At 35.8% G+C, this 20,000-nt stretch overlaps 1 protein-coding gene across 1 annotated transcript in view; it reads right to left on the reverse strand.

The window, feature by feature from the left end:
- LOC113816085 (KICSTOR complex protein SZT2) overlaps window positions 1-20,000 on the reverse strand; it is a gene marked incomplete at its 5' end in the record, with an annotated part of 73,172 nt that overhangs the window by 44,773 nt on the left and 8,399 nt on the right. Inside the window, 23 exon segments of the mRNA XM_027368103.2 lie at window positions 1,966-2,103; window positions 3,882-4,085; window positions 4,280-4,386; window positions 5,664-5,806; window positions 6,081-6,207; window positions 7,309-7,474; window positions 7,757-7,883; window positions 8,192-8,351; window positions 8,731-8,980; window positions 9,221-9,417; window positions 9,602-9,857; window positions 10,072-10,187; window positions 11,093-11,242; window positions 11,910-12,594; window positions 12,780-12,914; window positions 13,765-13,910; window positions 14,183-14,331; window positions 14,487-14,672; window positions 14,941-15,016; window positions 15,152-15,398; window positions 15,638-15,856; window positions 16,099-16,255; window positions 17,337-17,390. Of these exon segments, the coding sequence (XP_027223904.2) occupies window positions 1,966-2,103; window positions 3,882-4,085; window positions 4,280-4,386; window positions 5,664-5,806; window positions 6,081-6,207; window positions 7,309-7,474; window positions 7,757-7,883; window positions 8,192-8,351; window positions 8,731-8,980; window positions 9,221-9,417; window positions 9,602-9,857; window positions 10,072-10,187; window positions 11,093-11,242; window positions 11,910-12,594; window positions 12,780-12,914; window positions 13,765-13,910; window positions 14,183-14,331; window positions 14,487-14,672; window positions 14,941-15,016; window positions 15,152-15,398; window positions 15,638-15,856; window positions 16,099-16,255; window positions 17,337-17,390 (4,195 nt within the window).

Raw genomic sequence — 20,000 nt, forward strand, 5'->3', positions numbered from 1 at the left:
GGTCAAGGTGTTCATCTGTATGGATGTGTGTGCAAGTCTCCATTTGAAGAAGTTAATGTGGGTATTTCCGTCTCTGTGGGTGACCCTGTGACTGTCTGCATATACGTGGAAGTCCATGAGCAACTCTGTGTGTGTATATATGTGTGTGTGTGTGTGTGTGTGTGTGTGTGTGTGTGTGTGTGTGTGTGTGTGTGTGTGTGTGTGTGTGTGTGTGTGTGTGTGTGTGTGTGTGTGTGTGTGTGTGTGTGTGTGTGTATGTGTGCGTGTGCGTGTGTGTGTGGATGAATAACTGCTAATTCAAATTTTCTGTTGAGTGAACAAAGTGATCAATTGCAGTAGATAATATATAAGTAGAAAAAAGGTTTAAACAAATCAAGATCAACATCATGTACACAGATTACACATAGCGGTCATTGCTTCCTTGGGTAGAAATTTGTGTAAACCTGGGTCAAACATGTGATATCGTCTGTTGTGTTTTCTTTCAGGTAAGAAGGAATGCAATTTGTGCTGTGTAGGATTATGATAATTACAAAAATAAAACTAATACTATATTCGTACTACATAAATAAAAAAAGAAATAAATAGAAAAAAAAAAAAAAAAAAAAAAAAAAAAAAAGATTCCCAAGAAATTACCACTTCAAGTCTGATGTAAAATCATAGAATACTTCTTTCTAAATATATACAATAATTCCTTAAAAAACATTATACATGACTTTCTTTACATGCATTTAAAAATTCTCAAACAGTATTTCTTCAAAAAAGAGAATGCTATTTGGAGAGATATATATAGATAACATTAATAGCAAAGTGTGAAGATCACTTTTAAGCATCACTTCAAGCATCATTATAGAAAGCATGCATCAAAACATGTTGAAATAAATGTGAGTTACACTCTCAAAAAACGTTGCTAAAGCAATGAGTGAATCTTTAGCTGCAAAACATGGGCCAGAGTGGAGTCAGCTGGTGGAAGCATCCCGTCTCTTAGGGTCTGGTACTTTACATATGAATTTCATGATCTCAAAATAGCTGGATAAGTTTCTGTTGATACTGAAAATGAGATTGTCTTGAAAAGCATTGGCGGTAAAAATAGCAATCTGCTCTCTATCACTCACTCTCTCTTGCTTGCACTCTGCTTCCATTTTCATCCCCCACTTCTCCCATTCCTGTTCTCTTTTCTCTCTTTCTTCTTGCTTGTTTTCTCTCTCCCTCTCTCTCTCTCTATCTATCTTCTATCTATCTTCTATCTCTCTATCTATCTTCTCTCTTTCTTCTCTCACTTCACTTTCTCTCTCTTTCTTCTCTCACTTCACTTTCTCTCTCTTTCTTCTCTCACTTCACTTTCTCTCTCCCCTTTTCTACCTCTCTTGTATTCTCTATCCCTCTTATTTCCTTTCAGCACTCTATCTAGAATGTGTATCATTTTATAGTATGGTAAATTGTAGCACTTTATTTGGCACTATCACATCACTGCATGATACATAATACCCTCACAAAATATGTTTCATCCAACTTTTCCCGTTGACATGCTTTCCTCTCCCAGCAGTGTGCCCCTACCCAGGTCTTTGAAGATTAGACCTCATCCCACCCAGTATTACTCATGCCACCATGCATCAAAAGCATGCATTAGCCCAGTGAGCCATAATAGTGGAAAAACCAACCCATTTCCACGTTTCTCTAACCAAAACAGCCAGATTATCTCACTCTCTCATTCTCTTACATTTACACCCTCCCTAACTCACTCGCTTTCTCTCTTTCTCTCTCTAAGCGTATAGAACCTGTGAAGCTACAGGCACTTTGGAGCTTTCATAATCAGCAAAGTTGGAGAAATCAGTTTTATATATATATATATATATGTATATATATTTGGGACACATAACAGCAATCATGCAAAACATTTATTCATAGCACAGAACATAAAGGTCTGCATGGCATGCAACTTTTCTCATGACATTCACTGTGACTTACTCCCCATCCTGTTTGCCATGCGAGGGAGACAAACATGTGGGGGCACTCCAGAGATAGAGATTGACCTCATGCGATCTTCCACTGGATGCGCCCCTGTTTCCAGCAAGCTCACTGAGCGAAGTGCTTCACCATGAGTATCTATTGTCGATCAATGAGGGTCATAGCATTAACAACTGAGTTTTGAAATATGCAAGATGAAAACAACTTGCAAGCAATTTTTCTTTGTACACCAGAAATATATATATTCATTAGGTTTGTATAATGAGACTTTGTCATTCATGAAAGGTCTTAGTCAAAATCATACCACTGCTGATTCAAACACATCCATTAAAGAATTAAATGAACAATAAAAATATCCAATGTCTGAAAATGAATTCCCAAGCTTTTCCTACTCTAAAATTATTACTGTCTACCAAGAATATCTAAGCAGGATTCATCTTTTCATAAATATATATGTAAAAGAAAAACACATATAATAAAAGGGATGATTATAAATATGCCCATAGTGCAATTAATGATTAATTGTCCAACATAGCTATTCCAAGTCATGTGCTCCCATTCAATCTATCAGAATATGAGGGTACGTCTGCAGTTTAAATTTTCTCATTTGCATTTGTGCTTTTATTCTACATTTATCACAATGGGCTCTATTTGATATACTTCACCTCAAGAGAACATAAATTTGATATGCATACAACCAACATATTAATTCTAAAACAACCTACCCATAGCTATGCACAAGGATTATCTTCACTGTTCTACCATATACTACAGAATATTGGATTTATAGTAATAACATGGTCAATAACAAGGTAAATAATAACAATAATAATAATCATCATTATTATTAGTACAATGATTATCATCATTATTATAAGAACAAGGATAACAATCATGATGATTATAAAACTAAAGAAAATAATAACAGCAACAGTAATAATAATGTCAATAGAGACAACTCTCTAACTGAAGTACAAGTACCCTGAAATCATAATACAATTAAAGAGACAGATGCAGATTTCCTGAAAATGAAATTTGGTTAACCCCGACGATCCGGATGATGTTATGGTCCTATCAGGGAAAAATCTGGATTGAGGGCAGGGTGACATGAACATGTCTTCATAAGGCAAAAAGGCTGCAGGCCGGGTGACACGAACTTGCCATTGTGCACGAAGGGCAGGGTGATGGAAAAGACTTGCCCTTGTGCACAAAGCTCTTGGAGCGTGCTTTGACTCATTTCGTGCTTAGAAGGGGGCTTTAATATTATTCCCATTATTGTATTACAGAAAATTGAAAATTACAAAAAGATAAGACATATGACACAAATAACCAAAATCTTTCATACTTTTTTATTGCAGAAAGTAATTTACTACACTGAGAGACGATATGGAGTCTGTGCAAGGAAAATATGCTATTACCATCTGGACAAAGCAAATCAAAAGACAAATATGGACATTGGAAAATGGCAAAAAAAGCTAAAAATCTTTATACAAAAGGGAGGTATAGACTCATCACCACTAATGGGCATTCACATGCACCCGGCCTACACGCCACATGCCCGGGATGTTGGCTACTTACATAACCCACTGCCCATATTTTTGGCACCATGATTTCCATGACATGACCAGATCCAATGGGTTAATAGAACAAATGTATCATTAACCAGAAAGATAAATGTCCAACTTACATAAAAAACATTAAAAAGGAGGGACAGTTTTCAATATTCTATTTTCCATTAATCAGTATTACCCATTATGTCTCTTACCTATTCAGTATGATCATGAACCATAAACTAACAAAAAGAGAAGGAAGATGAAAAAGAAAAAGAAGGAGAAGATAAAGGAGAACAAAAACAAGAAGCAAGAGAGAGAGTGAAATTAAGAAAGAGAAAGAAAAAGAAACAAGATTCAATTCACCTTTCTTCGGGGTTGTTGGCTCTGAAGCTGGTGTCCCATGCATCTGCGGAGCCAGAGTTGGCATGATGGGAGCTGTCAGGAGTCGGTATTCTGTGTTCACATCCCAAAGTGCGTGGCAAATAGAGTCCACCAGGTACCTGCGTATTTCGTCAAGGTCCACTCGCCCTGATTCCCAAACTTTGAACTGAAGCATCGCCATTGGCCCTGGGCAACAAATTCATTAAAGAACAACAATATCTAGGTTCTTTGCATAACATAAGCAATACTGTAAAAGATGTCCTCCTATACATTTCTCATTTTGAAACCTATAAATCAAGAAAACTACATATTTTTTCTGCACATTTCTTGTAAAATTTCAAGTTCAGGTGAACAATATTGACATATTTACAACTCCTTACCTGGACTCTTAGTTGGGCTGGGTTGATATTCTTGAGTCTGAGTTAAAGCTTCAAAATCATGTTTTGAAAAGATTTCTTGATAGGCATCTGGGGAAGGTCTCGGACAGCTGGAAGGCAAAAAAATTATCATATTTAAAAAATACTTTGCCTAGGAGGAACTTGATCATCAATGAGTGAATGCAGTTTGAAGTATAAGGTAATACTCACTGTGTTATTACTATTGTATTTATTATAACTACTGTAGCAGTAGTTCCATCTTGTTTTACTTATTCCTCTCAAGAATTTCACACTTTATTACCAATGAATCATACTTAGTAACAATCACAAATCAATAAATAATATCAAAGGGCCAGATCTTAAAGAAATATTTCCAAAGTAAACCCACATAAAATAATGTGCAATCAATATGATCACTTGATTAACCCAATAGCGACGGGTAGTATTGTTTTGTTTAGTATTGTTTTGTTAAATGTTTCTGCACACAGATGGCTCTGCTAATGCTTAGCCACAAAGGAGTCAATTAGTAGATCTTCTGACACCCTCTTTTTTTGAAATAGCGGGAAAACACTCTTTTTAGTAATGCTATCATTTTTGTTATAAACATTATAACTACTACATTGTTATTGAAATCACAAAAGTAATAGATACTAGAAAATATTATTGAAAATCAAGGAAAAGGGTAAACAGATGAGAGAGACAGTTCTCATAATTGGCTCATTGGTGACTTTGTACTTATGGTGCCATCTATACGTAAAAACAATTACTAAATTAAACACACAGTGGTCCTGGCATGTATGCACGTCATCCACGGTGGCAAGTGGTTAATTTTATTATTTAATAATCTTAACCCAATGCCCCTGGGAAATTATTGTGTTCACTGTAATATATTTTTGTGAATTTTTTCTTCACATAGATGGCTCTGCAAATGCTTAGCCACATAGGAGTCAATTAATAGACCTTGTGACTTCAATTGAATTAACTTTTCTTTGAGTTATTAATCCACTAACACCAGTATATTTTGAAGCCGAAAAGAATATTTTCTGAGCGGCTACAAAATCGGTGCGCAGGGCCGGCCCGGAATCTACTTGCATACCGGCTGCGGCCCGTGATGTATTTATAATTACTATAGCATTATTGACATTACTAATAGTAATATTAGATGCCACAAAATATTTCTAAAAATCAAGGAAATAGATAAACAGGTGAGACAGGTAGTCCTCAAAACTGGCTCATTGGTGACTTTGTACTTGTAGAACCATCTATGTACAGTAACAATTACTAAATTAAACACAGTGGGTTTTGTATGTACTCACATGCCATCCACAGCGGCATGTGGTTAGGAGGTGTTAATTCTTCTCTCAAATAACATTTAATAAAGACTAACCTGATGTGCTGTACAGTGTTGCTGCTCCCATCAACTATGGAGAAAGCTATACAAGCTATGCCTTTTGCAGCAGACATTCTCGGTCTCACAAAGAGGAAGATGTTGGGTTCGCTAGACATTTCTTGGTCCGTTGCTGAAAAGTCCTAAAAAGGAAAAGAGATAAACCACAAAAAAATTAGCTTTACAGCATAGCTGGAAGTGTTTTCATTTATAGCAATTTTTATTATATGCATATTTTCTTTTTCTTAGAATTATGAGTAAATTCATGGGTAATCCATTACAGCAATAGATGCAATTCAGTTAAATAGAAAGCAATTAATAGCAGTAGAATGGTTTATAAATTATTCTATTTCCTCCCCACCAGACACAGAGGGACCAGAATATTAAATACTGAACAGCAATCATACTAGTAAATACCTGAAAATGATGCTCTGGGCGATTATCTGCAAATTTGGGATGAATAAAGCTGCAGGACAACATATTCTGCCGCAGATAGTAACCGACAGCTTGGAGGTACGGAAGAGCATTAGCACTGACAGTAAACCTGCCAAAAAGAAATACAGTGATTGCACAAAGAAAAATAACAGATTTAGTTTAGGATATGCATTAAACATTCATTTACTTGCTATTAACCCCCTGGATGCGGATGACATTGTGATCACGTCAAGGAAAAACTTGGGCAGCTACAAGGGTGACGTGAACAAAGCGTTATGAGGAAAGGCCAAGGTAATGGAAAAGACTCGCCACTAGTGCACATGATTTGACTCATTTGGCGCTTAGAAGGGGGGTTTAGCATTATTCCCATCGATAAACAAATGTGGAATGTAACGTGCGTAAGCAGTGACTGGAAGAGCACCAGCTCCTGGGAGGACACTATTTCCATGCAGTGCACCGTGTTCCTGGCCGCTGTGACCGGCAGCCCAGGTTGTATTACAGAAAATTGAAAATAAAATAAAAAATGAGATATATGGTACAAATAACCAAATGTTCCAAATTTTTTTCTTCTTGCACTGAGCTATTTACTACACAGAGAGATGATATGGAGTCTGTGCACAAAAAATGAGTAATTACCATCTAGATAAAGCAAATCAAAAGACAAATAAGGACATTGGAAAATGGTGATAAAGCTAAAAAAGTTTTCACAAAATAATTTCTCAAAGGGGAGGCACAGAGTCAGGCCTATGCGCTGCACGCCTGGGATGCTGGCCACTTACGTAACCATTGCAACCGGATCCAGGGGGTTAAAATATTATATTAGAAACAAAAACAATCACATGGCTGATTTGAAAATTAAATAGTGAGAAAAAACAGTAATTTCTTCAATCACGTTGTTGATTGGCTGAATGCAATATGACTGAATTACATTATTATATTTCAAATCATAATTATCACAAACCTGGCAATTAACAAAAAATTATCATAATCAAAATGATATCATGTCTTCACTCATAATCTAATTGTAATCAAGTTCATATCCACATATATAAGAAAGAGAGAAAGAAAGAAAGAAAAAAAAAAGATCTGATCTTTGTATAAATCAATAAGGTAAATAAATGGAATAAATGAACCATGTTGCCTTCTTTGAGACAGATCAAACCATGAACATGAGTCTCCTACATCACAGCAAAATAAGAAAGGAGACTACCTCAGCACTGTCTTTGGTGGCTGATAGGGCGGCTGTATGAAATGCACGTCTTCTGGTGTAAGTTTGTGCTGAGGGTTGCTCCAGAGCATGATGCAGATGGCTTCCACCACAGCCTCGTCCAGGCGGTTCTGCAGCATCCGTACCAGTTCTTCCTTGATTGCAGGACCTGGAAAAATTCAAACATTAAGATTTCATAGGGAGAGAAGGCGTGAGAAAGAAGATAATGGGGGTAGAAAAGTAGTAGTAGTAGTAGTAGTAGTAGTAATAGTAGTAGTAGAAGGAAGAGGAGGCAGAAAAGCCCTATGTACTTTTTCTGTTACAATTCCTTTTACATCTTTTTGGCTTAAATTTCAGATATACATTTCTTTGGTCTCTTCCTTCTAACCACAGCAGCTATATCCCAAAGAAAACTCTTAGATGGGTACATGAGAAACAAACTTCTGCTCACCTGGCTCTGCAATGCCATGCACTGTCAGAACGATGTAGTGGTTGCGTTTGCGCTGTGCAGGAGTGGAGGGGACACCCTCCATTATCACATCTTTCTCTCCGAATGAGCTCACACGTGGACGCAGTTCCTGTAGAGGATCACTTTATGGAAAACAAGGCCTTCTAAAAATAAATGTCAGCAAATACTAAATATTACATCCTAATTCTGTATCCCCGAAATCCTTGAATTGTATTTTGTATCCTTGAAATTAATGAGTACTGTATCCTTGGCTTTCTGAAAAATAGTACCTTGTATCCTTGAGGGTGAATCGAAACCATCTGACATGGTTGGTAATCCTAAAAATATTATATCCTAAAATCCTTGAAAATAGAATCCTATATGATTCATTTATTGTTCACAAAGATGATTTCATAATAAAGAAAGGGAGCTTCTTACAAATGGCTGAGATGTGCCCACATTCTTGAGGCTTAATGAATCATCCTCTCGGCTGCCTCGTTTACCAAGAGACACAGCAGATGAACTTCGGGACAAGCCACAGTCATCCCGTCGACCGTCCACTTGAGGTGAGACTGATACAGACTGCTGTTCGTTCAGTCTAGAGTACATTTTTGATCAGCACAGAAAAACTCAAGAAATTGATAATAATATATGATTAAATTCTCAGTGTCAATAAAACTAACATTAAATGATAATCATAACAATCATTTATGAGATCTTAGTACATTTATTTTCTTTACATTTTTTTATTAATGATTTTTAAATGGACTTTAAGTTACTGTTATTATTTTTGCTGAAAGCTGAACTTACATAACAAATGCAGAAAATGGTATAAATGAGACTGGGTAACTTCAATTAAATATTCACCAAATCAGAGCATATGTAATTCTGATGAAAGATTTAGCTTAGTTATGTAAACTGCACCTCTTATATTGGCAAGTTGTTCAATCTCACAAACATATTTTCCAATGTCTTACCTTAAGTAGAACACATTTGATCCATTCCCTGAGCTGTCCTCATAAACAAACATATTCTTCCGGTTGTTGACTGAGAATGGGTTGAGGATAGTCCGAAGAGCTTGAATGCCTTTGCTGCATACCTTCCCAGCACCTAACTTTACTTTTGGATGCAGTTCAAAGTGAGTTTCCCACACTACTTGACAAGCAAATGCTCCTGCTTTAAACTTGAGAGCTGCTTCTAGATAACCTCGAGTATCAGGATCTCCATCTGCAATGTTGTGTCCCGTACAATTAACTTCTTTGGCAATAAAATGTTAGATTTTGTACAATTAATTTCTTTGGCCCAGAAATGGTAAAATCAATATTTTTGGTAAAAACTGGTGTCGCACTCAAGATAACTTAATTAAATTAATGTAATACTTTCTACTTCTTTCTCTACTTATCATCTCCTGAAATTCTGCATATATCTATAAAAAATATTCCACGAAAGGTCAAAACTTTATCTCACCATCTATCCCTCGTCCCTTTGATTCTTCATGCCGCCAGATGTCATCACATGTTTCTGGTTCAAGGAGACGGTTACACATGCGTGTATTATGCAGATCTTGTAGTAACAGTGTCTGGTTGACAATCTTAACAAGATTCCGAACACTCCTCACAACTTCTGCTTGAACACCCCGCCAACGAGCCATCTCTGCTTCAGTCCTTAGAGAGAACAGTAAGGCTTGCAAATCATTTACTAAAATATTTTTGACATCAATCTTGCATCCTAAGGATTTTTTTTTTTTCTTTTGATAAATAACATCTTAACCCTACAATATACAGTCAAATGAATCTGATTATAAACCAAAGATTTGCATACTGCACTTGAGATGAAAACCTTATTTACCTGCAATGGAAAAACGTATCCACCCTGTCTTTGGAAACCCTTAAGATCAGCCAAAACTCTGGCAGGAAAGGCCTCACTGACTCAAAGTCCTGTAGCCAGTCACAGCAGTCATTGTCAGAGTCACTTATGTCTCCCTCACACCCATCCTCTGTGGTCTGTCCGGACTCCAACAGACTTGACACGTCAGAATAATGACCTCCGGGAACAGAGCCAGTTCCTGAGTTGTGGCGGCTCTTCATAAGCTCACCTCCAGCTCCTAAGAAAGATCAAAATCTTATTTGGAGAATTCATGGGTGTAATATCTAATCAGAAGGTACATACTTAGGTAAACAATTACTAATAAATTTAATTATACAAAAGTAATATTTCATGCTTAGCAATTCTTAGAACTTGTGATCCAATCATTACAAAAATTATTGTAGATTGGCTAATGATTTTAGAAATATCTATCAAGTAAATATACAAGTTACCTGAACTGTGCCTGCTTTTCAGTAGATCTGCACTTGCCCCAGAATTATGCCTACTTTTCATGAGCTCTGCAGAATTATGACGACTTTTGAACAATTCTGCCCACAAACCACAACTACTGAAAATTCCAAGAATAGTATTACATGAAAGGAACAAAATATCTGGTCCAGTAAGGTGTCCCCCATTTATAATACAATAATCCAAGTTCCTTTGTTAACCTTGCAGTCCAAGGCTGACCCATTTCCTTCCTGATTATCCATCAGAAGGCAATAATTATTCTTAGTTATATCTTGTCAACAATTTATGTAAGAATTTTAAAAATCAAATGTAAGTACATCACTAAAGTAGCAATTTTTATATATCTCATTAAAACAAAAACATTAACAATGGTTATCTATTATTATTTTTATATTGGGCTTCATGGTACTTCTTTTACCTATACAAGGACTCTGTACAAAGTTCATCTTCTCCCCAATTCCTTCCCATACAAATATTCCTCTCTTAAATTTGTAAGCTCTGTAAAACAAACTTTTTAAAATTTTAAGGTAAGACAGTAAAAAAAAAAATAATAATGAAAAAAAAAAAAAATAATAATAATAATAATAAAAAAAAATAAAATAAATAAATAATAAATAAAAAATAAAATAAATAGATAAATAAATAAATACATAAATAAATAAATATATATATATATACATATATATATATATATATATATGTATATATATATATATATATATATATATATATATATATATATATATATATATATATATATATATATATATATATGCAATTGTAACATGAAAATTATCTAACTTTGGAGGTGATTACACCAACACTACAAAAATGCCCTCCAAGGATTTGCATATCCTTTTCTGTCCTGAAGTAGATGCACAAGCACTGGTAAGACCTCATATATCTAAAAATACTATATGAGCAGCAGCAGTAACGACTAATCATGAATGCATTGTCCTAATATCAAAAGCATATCAATTAAAAGTCATCATACAGTATTCACACCTTCCACTGGTATTCATCACACTGCTTGATGATCCTCTAAGCTGTTCCACTGCTGCCTCTGTCACATTTGGGACAAAGTTGTCTGTGCTTGCAGATTTTCGAATCACTTCTGCTGATGCCTGAGGCCGGGGAATGCTTTCGGAACCACACCTGCAGTTACCATAGGAAAATGGTTTGTTTGTGATGCAAACTTTGGGGTAAGAGAAGTTTACTTCCTTTCTCCTGGCTAATTCAATTCATTCTGTCAATTACTTACAAACAAGAAAGTGCTCATAAGATAAAAAAACAACATATTTCCATTTTATATTATTTGCATTCATTCACTTTAAAATATCAAATGACAGAAGCTTGTGGTGTTTATAACTTCATCTGCTCTCTATATTGATTCCAGTTCTTCTAAAACTGAGAACCAAAGGAATCATTTTCATAATTAAGTAATACTGAGCAATTCTTGAAAACACTATTAACTGTCAATGCTTAACCCAGTCACGCCAGTATATTTTGAAGCCAAAAATAAAATATTCCGGGCAGCTACAAAATCGGCAGGCGGAGCCTGCTGGCCACGGCCCGCTGCTGCGTCGGAGAGCGAGCCCCGATACAGTGTCACACTGGCGGGATGCCCGGCAATGTTTATTTTTTTCGGGTGTCTCATATATGGGACACCTGTCACTAATGGCTTAAAAATGTTCCTAATTTGTAAATATGGCAAAATTTGCAATCTAAAATATAAGCAAAATATGATTTATCAAGTATTAAAGCCTTGTTGCTATCATTATTTAACAGCAACAACATGTAACAAACATTTCAAATCACTTACCTAATTAGCTCATTGAGAGGTAAGGACAGTCGATGAGCTCCGTCTTTGAATGGCTTCTCTGCACCTGCAGATGTAGTGTCTTGAGAAACCAGACTGCTGGACCTTCCCAATGCAATTTCATGTGCAACTGCTTCTTCACTTGCCATCTTGGCTTCGCTGCATAATTCTGTATTTGACTGACTGGTAACTTCTGTTTTGGACATTTCCTTGAGGGACTCACTGCCTTCCTCTTTGGGGGTTGCACCCTTAACTTCAATCAGGTCACTTATTACTATTGGCTTTGCTGTTTCATCTGAGAGCCCAGCTAAGTCTGCAATCTGAACGTCTTTTGGTATGCCACGTGAACTAGCTGTTTGCTCTTCCAAAGGTGCATTATCCAAGCTATAAATGTTGATTTCCTCTCCAGTTTCCTTGTCTTTCTGCTGTGGGAGCACACATTCTGCATCTTCTGAAGTTAAAGCATCCTGCCGTTTTACAGTTCTGGTCTCTGTGATCGCTATAGTTGTGCCCTGTGGTTGTTTGACAGGGAACTCATCATCTTTACTTATAACTTCTTCTAATTTGGATACAGGTAAATCAGCAGGTAGGATTATACTCTTCTTTGGAGACTCGTATGAACGGACTCTTATATCACATGGCTGATGTGAAGACTCTCGTGAAAAATTACCTCTCATGTGGTTATCATCTGGCAAATTAAAATACAGAAACAATTATCAATATCAGATAATAAATTCTTTTCTATAATAAGGTCTTTCCAATAACCTTGACCCTACAAATCAATAACTGATATCAATTAACTTTTTGTCTTTCTTGAAGTAGTACATGTATCATATCTCTTCATGTATTGGTAATTTGCTTATGAATGTATACCTGAGTCAGAGTCTGAAGAGTTAACAGATCCCCTTCTTTCCGAGTCTCTTCTTTCCTTCCTTTCTCTTCGCCGAACCCATTTCTCTTTCTCTGACCCATCTGCTCGTAAACTGCTTTCACCCTCCCCAAAAAATGCTGCCAAAATAAATTTTATAATTATATAAATAATGCATAGAAAGAAAAATAATAATTGATACATAGATATAGATATATAGACAAAGATATATAGATAGATAGATAGATAGAGATACACAGACATGTAGATATAAACAAACAGATTACAGATTTATTGTTAAGATAGATATATAAATACATTTTGAGACGTCTGATATACTGAATATGCTCTTTTTCTGTCCATGAGTTTTGGTGTGAAGCCTACAATAACTAACTAACTAATCATAGATATCAACTTAGCAGATTCTGTAACCAAAGCAATCAGCATATCCAGGCACCAAGAAAAAAAAGTATAAGAAATTCCGTTCTTGCTATCCTTCAGTTCCCAACCTCTCCTCTGCTTCAACTAGGTAAGGACAATTAAAAACTTAAACTTGTAGGTAACAGCCCTAGCAAGGCTCCTTGCAAATGAAGGAAAAGACATACATCATATGTCTTGAGACACAAAAAAAGAGCATTTTTCATCTACCAAATACCTCCTTATCTTGTCCCTTGAGGTCTGGTGTGACAGCAGATTACAAATTAACAAAAAAAGGGATGGAAGTGGAAAAAGAAAAAAAAGAACAGTACCCAACAAAGACCATAGAAACATAAACGTAAAAATTAAATATGATGATGAAGAACAGTCTGGTGTATTGTCTATTTTGCATAAGCTCATTCATTTAAAAGTTCCAATTTAATTTGTAAATTTGGCACTACTCCAATCTAAAACACTAGACCTGGAGGACAGACATTATACAACACATACTTTTAACTAATCATTAAATGGAATTGGATTGACATTTCTCAACATTTTCATATAATTCCTTACATTCTGTATCAAATGAAACTTTTGCAGCCTGTATTTTGGTTGGAGGACTTTTGAGCACATCTGGCGATGATAGACTGACTTTATTCATCTGACATACATTCTCCATTTGCCTTAACTGAGCTGTGTCATCTGCATGTGGATGAGGTCTGTTGAAAAATTAGTCAGATTACATCATAAGAATTATAAGAAATATCTTCTAAAAATGTATAAGAATCATAAGAAATATCTTCTAAAAATGTATAAGAATCAATCAATATAACTTCACTAATAGTAATAGTAATCTATCATACTAATTCCAATACTACTTTACCCCCTATTTCATTTTTTCTGATCTTCTGATTTCCTCAAGTAAATGTGAAAGGTAAGATATAGTCAAATTTACACCACAGTGTAAAAGGTGTAATACTATTTTATTTACCTCACAATAAGAAACTGATTCTTGAAGCCTAAAGGTGGCACCAAAGATGAGAAGTGCCGCCTTCTTATTTGCGTCTTGTCTTGAACTAAATAATACAGAGACCCTTCCTGCTGTAGGTGATGACCGTTAACACTCAGTCTTCCAAATTCCTGCAATGCATCAGAATTTTCCAGCCATGTACATGAAAACACACATTTGTAATGTATGTATTTTCCAGGATAAAAGGGATAGAGGAACTGTAAGGACTTTCAATCTTATAATGAATCTATTAATCATTTTGTTCACACATATGAAAACCTTGTACCTGCATGAACTTATCCTTGCTCTGTTCCATACCACACACAAAGTTCAAGGGAATTGATTCTGATATGCAGTTTCTAGGCTTCTGTGAGCTCTCAACATGAGCCGCCACCATGTCCAGCATTTGCTCTGTGAGTGGATAACTATGCAACATAGATGATGCTATTTCATCACGGAGCAGCCACTTAATCTGCAAGAGCACATTTTTGTTAAGGAGGTGTCTCTAACCTAACCCCATGCAATAGTATGTACTGTCAAATCTTTCCTATATCAACCATTAGAGAAAAAAAGTTTGGAGCTACTTGTAACTAAATGATGGATAAACAGCTGTTAAAACTGACAGGTAAAATTATATTCTTTCACATTACCTACCACAGAAACCTAGGAATGAAAAAAAAAAAGTATACATAATCTACACAACAAACATCGATATTTGCAAAGCATTTCCATATTCTTACCTCATCTACTGTTGTTACAATGGCCTGATACTGACTATTTGGCAGGTGTGCAAGTTGATCCTCATCTTCAATATATCTGAATAAAGTCAGTAAAAAGCATATTCTTAGATGATCCACTGTATAAACTGAGAAGCATCACAAAAAACACAAAACAATTCTCTAGCACATTCATACTCCCTAGAGCCATTCCCCCTACAAACATCACACTTACGACTCATCTACATCTGTCATGGATGCACATGTTGATTCCGATATCGTCCTTCCTCTCTTTAGTTGTGGTGAAGCAGTTGAACAGAAGCTGGTGGTGCGATTGGACCTCAAATCCAGTAACGATGCAACACTCTCACTTGTCTCTGTGGTCGCTTGGGCAGGGGGAAGAGTCATGCAGAGCACATCCAGAGTCATGGTTACTGAAGATAAATCCACCTCATTGCTACCCAGGCACTGAACCACTTCATCTGGTAGGTGAATGAGACATTAAGTATAACCAAATTGCCTATCCAATGGATAAAATAAAATACATACTATACATATCTGTTGACTCTACCTATGTTTGTAATTAAAGTGAATCTATCAAAAGTAATCCAGTCATATTTGTCTGTCCAGATTCCAAGTTTCAAATATATCAGTAGGTTTTTAAAATATCCACTAGCCTATTATTCAAAGCGAGTTGTAACGTATTATGAAAGTCATTTACCTAAGCACGTTGGGAGACCTTTGACCGAGATGGTAGGCTGGACATGACCTGCCAAGAACACTCTGCAGGTAAGGTGAAGAAAGAGAGGAGGTATAGGCCCATCGCCCAAATCCATGTGGTCTGGCACAGTGCTTAGGTCCTCATCTCGCTCGCTAATGACAGAGGTCTTGTCCTCATCACCCTCAAAAGCAGTTAACTGGCTGTGCAGACGGCGATAAACTAAAAAATAAACAGTATCATTAGCACTTAAAATAAGATTTGTGTTTATGCAGTTAAAATATCTATATACAAATTCATTGGCACGTGTATGCATACACACACAGACACACACAAAACAAATATAAAAGTAATTTCAAAAACAGCTTCCTACCCACCCACATATATATACGCAGTAGGGTAAATCAACTGCAAACACACCCCAACAATTCAAAGAAACCTTTTCCATATGATTCCCTTCTTACCACTGCTTCCTACTTCTGATCTAAACTCTATGCTTTTGTCGTGGTCTTCCTCCTCTTCCCCAACATCATCATCATCGTCGTCATCGTCTTCCTCTGCACCATTTACAGTTGTCTCATCTTCCAGTTCCTCTTCACCTTCAGTAAATACATCTGACTTCTGAAATCATGCAAATAATTTTTATGATCACAATCCCTAGAAATTTTTTCTGTTTGATAACAACTGACAAGAAGCAACTGAATGATTTCTCTCAAGTTTCTTGAAAACATGAAGATTTAGTATTTATAAAATACATAAATATTTATGTATATAATTAATAAATCCATGAACACTTATACAATATAATATCAAGTTAAAAAAAAATGCATGATGGTTACTGTTATATTCTTTAAAGCATAGTGAAACAAAACATGAAAAGCAAACACCATATACTTTGATATTACAAAGCTTTTTACAAGGGTCTATTAATTACAAAAGTAAACAGAAAAGAGAAAAAAAGGAAAAAAGGAGAAAATTATTGTAGAAGTACACAAACAATGCATTTTGCAAGTTGTATAATGCATAATGCCTTTATTCAAACATAGCAAACCCTTCATACACCCTCATGCATCAATGAATTCATACAACCTATATGCACCGATAAACTCATAATGCAGTCATCCCACCAAAGCATAGGTCGTAATGCATGACATGCAAATGTCAATAAGGATGCGAACATCAAGAAAAATTCATCACAGGATGTAGTAGATGAGAGATGCCGTAGCCTCGGAGTCACATTTTTCCCTATAGGTTCAAGAATCTTGTTTCAAAAAGAAAGACAAATATAATCTAAGAATTCTTAAGTATGAAAACAGAAAAAGGTACATGACTACTAAGATACCTAGAGTGAAATGTTGTAATGTTACAGTTTTACTACTAATAAAAAAACAGTCATATGTAACAAAGTAGAGGATAATAAACAGTATACAAGGATATTAATATTTTAAAAAGGCTATGTTAGTATACAGGCTGCTGCTTCTACATGAGATACATGCATACTTGTCAATAAGTATATTGCGTACATTACCCTCAGATCATCACAAAAATTTAAAAATAAATATTTATGACCAAGTATAATATATTTTAACTACTAACATTCAACCAAGAGAGATGAATTAACATATAAAAAACTAAACATGCAAAGCATAAATTCCTTTGAAATGAATCTGAGGTTACTGCACAAATACTTATAATGGAGTACCTTGCTGACAGATACCCTTCGCAATTTTCGATGCTTCGTCAGGTCAAGCTGAGCCTGTAAGGTTGGGCACTTTATTACTCATAGCAAGAAGGGGTTCAGACACCATGCTTGAAGTATCGAGGAGTACATCTCTGAATGTACTATATGCCTGAGCATGGAATGCTGTTTGAGACAAGAAATCAGCAACTTTGTGTACTTGTACATGTGTATGTGGAGGTTAAGAGGAGCTGTGTAGATGTGATTGTGTTAGTGTGAGGGTGTGTCTGAACATAGGTGTACATGTGCATGTGAGTATGCATATGTATAGATGTTTGTACACGTATGTGTTTATTCATGTGTGCATTGTCATGCATATGTGTGCGCATGTTAGTGTGAGTATTAGTCTATATGTGAGCATCTATATATGTGAATGTTATTTCTGTCTTTTATTGTGTATTTACCTATTAATACATTTTTTGATCATTCATATCTTGCCATACTGAAAAACTCAACTGAGCAACTTGTACTAGGTTAATGAACTTTCTATACTGAATTGAAAAGTGTCAGTATACACACTCATAACATTTTAATGTAAGTAGGAAATATTTTCTGTGCTTACAGAAGTGTCCTTTCTATTTTCTAAACATAAATGAAAAAGACAGGGTGAGCTAAAACTAAACTAAACTATATGAAAATAAAAACATGCATCTTCTACCCTTTTCTATTATTGTGATTATTAGACATATTACTAGTAATCTGTTTAGTCTATGAAAAATATCCAGTATATATAACTTTAACCCATTCACTATCACAGGATATCAATTAGACTGAAAAATCTGTCACAAAACTATCCTCCATGTCCATAATTTATCACAAAAGGGTCACAAAACAGAGAGAGGCTTTGAAGTATATCTACCTCCTGTAAATTATCTCCTTGCAATCATCCCACAGTATGTAAGATTTATCTACTTCATTGTCTAAGCGCTTTCAAATCTGGTTGTAAAAGTGAGAAAGTGCGGAAGATTGCTGTCCATTTCCAACTCACCCTCTACAGTAAAAAATTAACTAAACTAGCTTTGGTATGTCTCTTTTTGCTCAAAAGACAGTGAGAGTGAAATATATAAATCAATATATAAGGACAAGGATGGAGATGGGGAGGAGGAGGAGGAAGAGAAGGAGGAGGAAAAGAAGAAGGACAAGGACAAGGGAAGGGTGAGGAATGAGAGAAGGAGAACAAGAATGAGAAAAAGAAAAGAAAGTTCTAAGGAAAGAAGAGGAACTAGGGTATAGGTGATAGACTTACCAACTAGCCTTGACAGGCAGGCTTCAAGTTCAACCAATAAATTCACAAGTTATTGATGTACACAAAGGAAGGGCTGGATGCAAAGTTATAACTATCTAACTCACAAGTTGGCAAGATACTGAGCTACATGTGCTACCTTAATAAATAATAATTTCAGTTCAAATGATCTGAATCTGTATAGCCCCAATGCAGATAATGTGGAAATATCTCTTGAGGGCTTTTGCTGTTTCAACAAATTCACTAAGTCAATGGGAATAAAAATTGTCAAATTTCATTATCCTCTCATAGAATTTAGCTTGCTAGAACCACAATTCTCCCTTCCTGGGCCTCCTTCCTTAATAATGATCCTGCACACAATTTAAAACTGATCCTGATTTTTTACATACCTTAACATAGATATGCCATGATATCTAATTCAAATCAACCAGTTCAAATTGAGATTTACTCAACAAAAATTATCTCCTTCCCTCATTAATGTACGCTACACTTGAAAAAATGTAAAACTTGAACTCGCTTTCCTACCGCGTCCATTACTGGATGCAAATTCCTCACTTTCAAGATTCTTTTTGAGGGATTACAACTCAATATCTGTATCTAAAATACTGCAAGGATTCTCCAAGCTAAAATGAGAATGGTCAAAATTATAGACATATTACATAAACATTACAAGCACACAGACAAAGATATACACATAATCACAAATAGAGACACAGCCACAACCGCAAAAACACACACACACAGTTGTCTCTCTTTAGAAGGGGAAAAGGGATTACTGGTATTGTAACAATTACAAATGTATTACACTGCTCTGAGCAATATCAGAGACCAGCTGCTAAGGCACCAGAGACCAGAACAACTCAAATTAATTTCTAGTAAAAGGCACAATAAACTGTATTCTTATATCTCAATCAACTGTACCATGGGGACTTCACAGTCATGGGCTGCTTGTCACCTACATCAGCCTGAAGAAGGCATTTGACTTATTGACAAGGAGATCTTGAGACTAAGATGATGGGACTAATAGAAAGCCTATATACTAATAGTGCTATAAGTTGTAGAAGGGGCATATCCAATTTTTTTTCTATGAATTCAGGGGTGGAGTAAGTAATATTAAGACCTTGAACTTGTTATCCTGTCTGAGTCTAGAGATCCCTTAGTGGCAGCTCTCAATGCAGTTAGTAGTGAGAAAAAGTCCTTGCCTCTAGTAACCAAGATCCTTGACTTCAGGGGTCTACAAGGAAAACCTGCTCAGTTGATATGTGCTTCCTCCTAGGAGACTGCAGTACAAAGAGCTATACAAATCTTGTTAGGTCAACAAGTAGATTGGCCAGATTGCTGGAATCATTAATTCGCTAAGAGGAGTATCTAGAAATGTTCTGATG

The sequence above is a fragment of the Penaeus vannamei genome, chromosome 39 (genome assembly GCF_042767895.1).
Source record: "Penaeus vannamei isolate JL-2024 chromosome 39, ASM4276789v1, whole genome shotgun sequence".
Taxonomy (NCBI): Eukaryota; Metazoa; Arthropoda; class Malacostraca; order Decapoda; family Penaeidae; genus Penaeus; species Penaeus vannamei.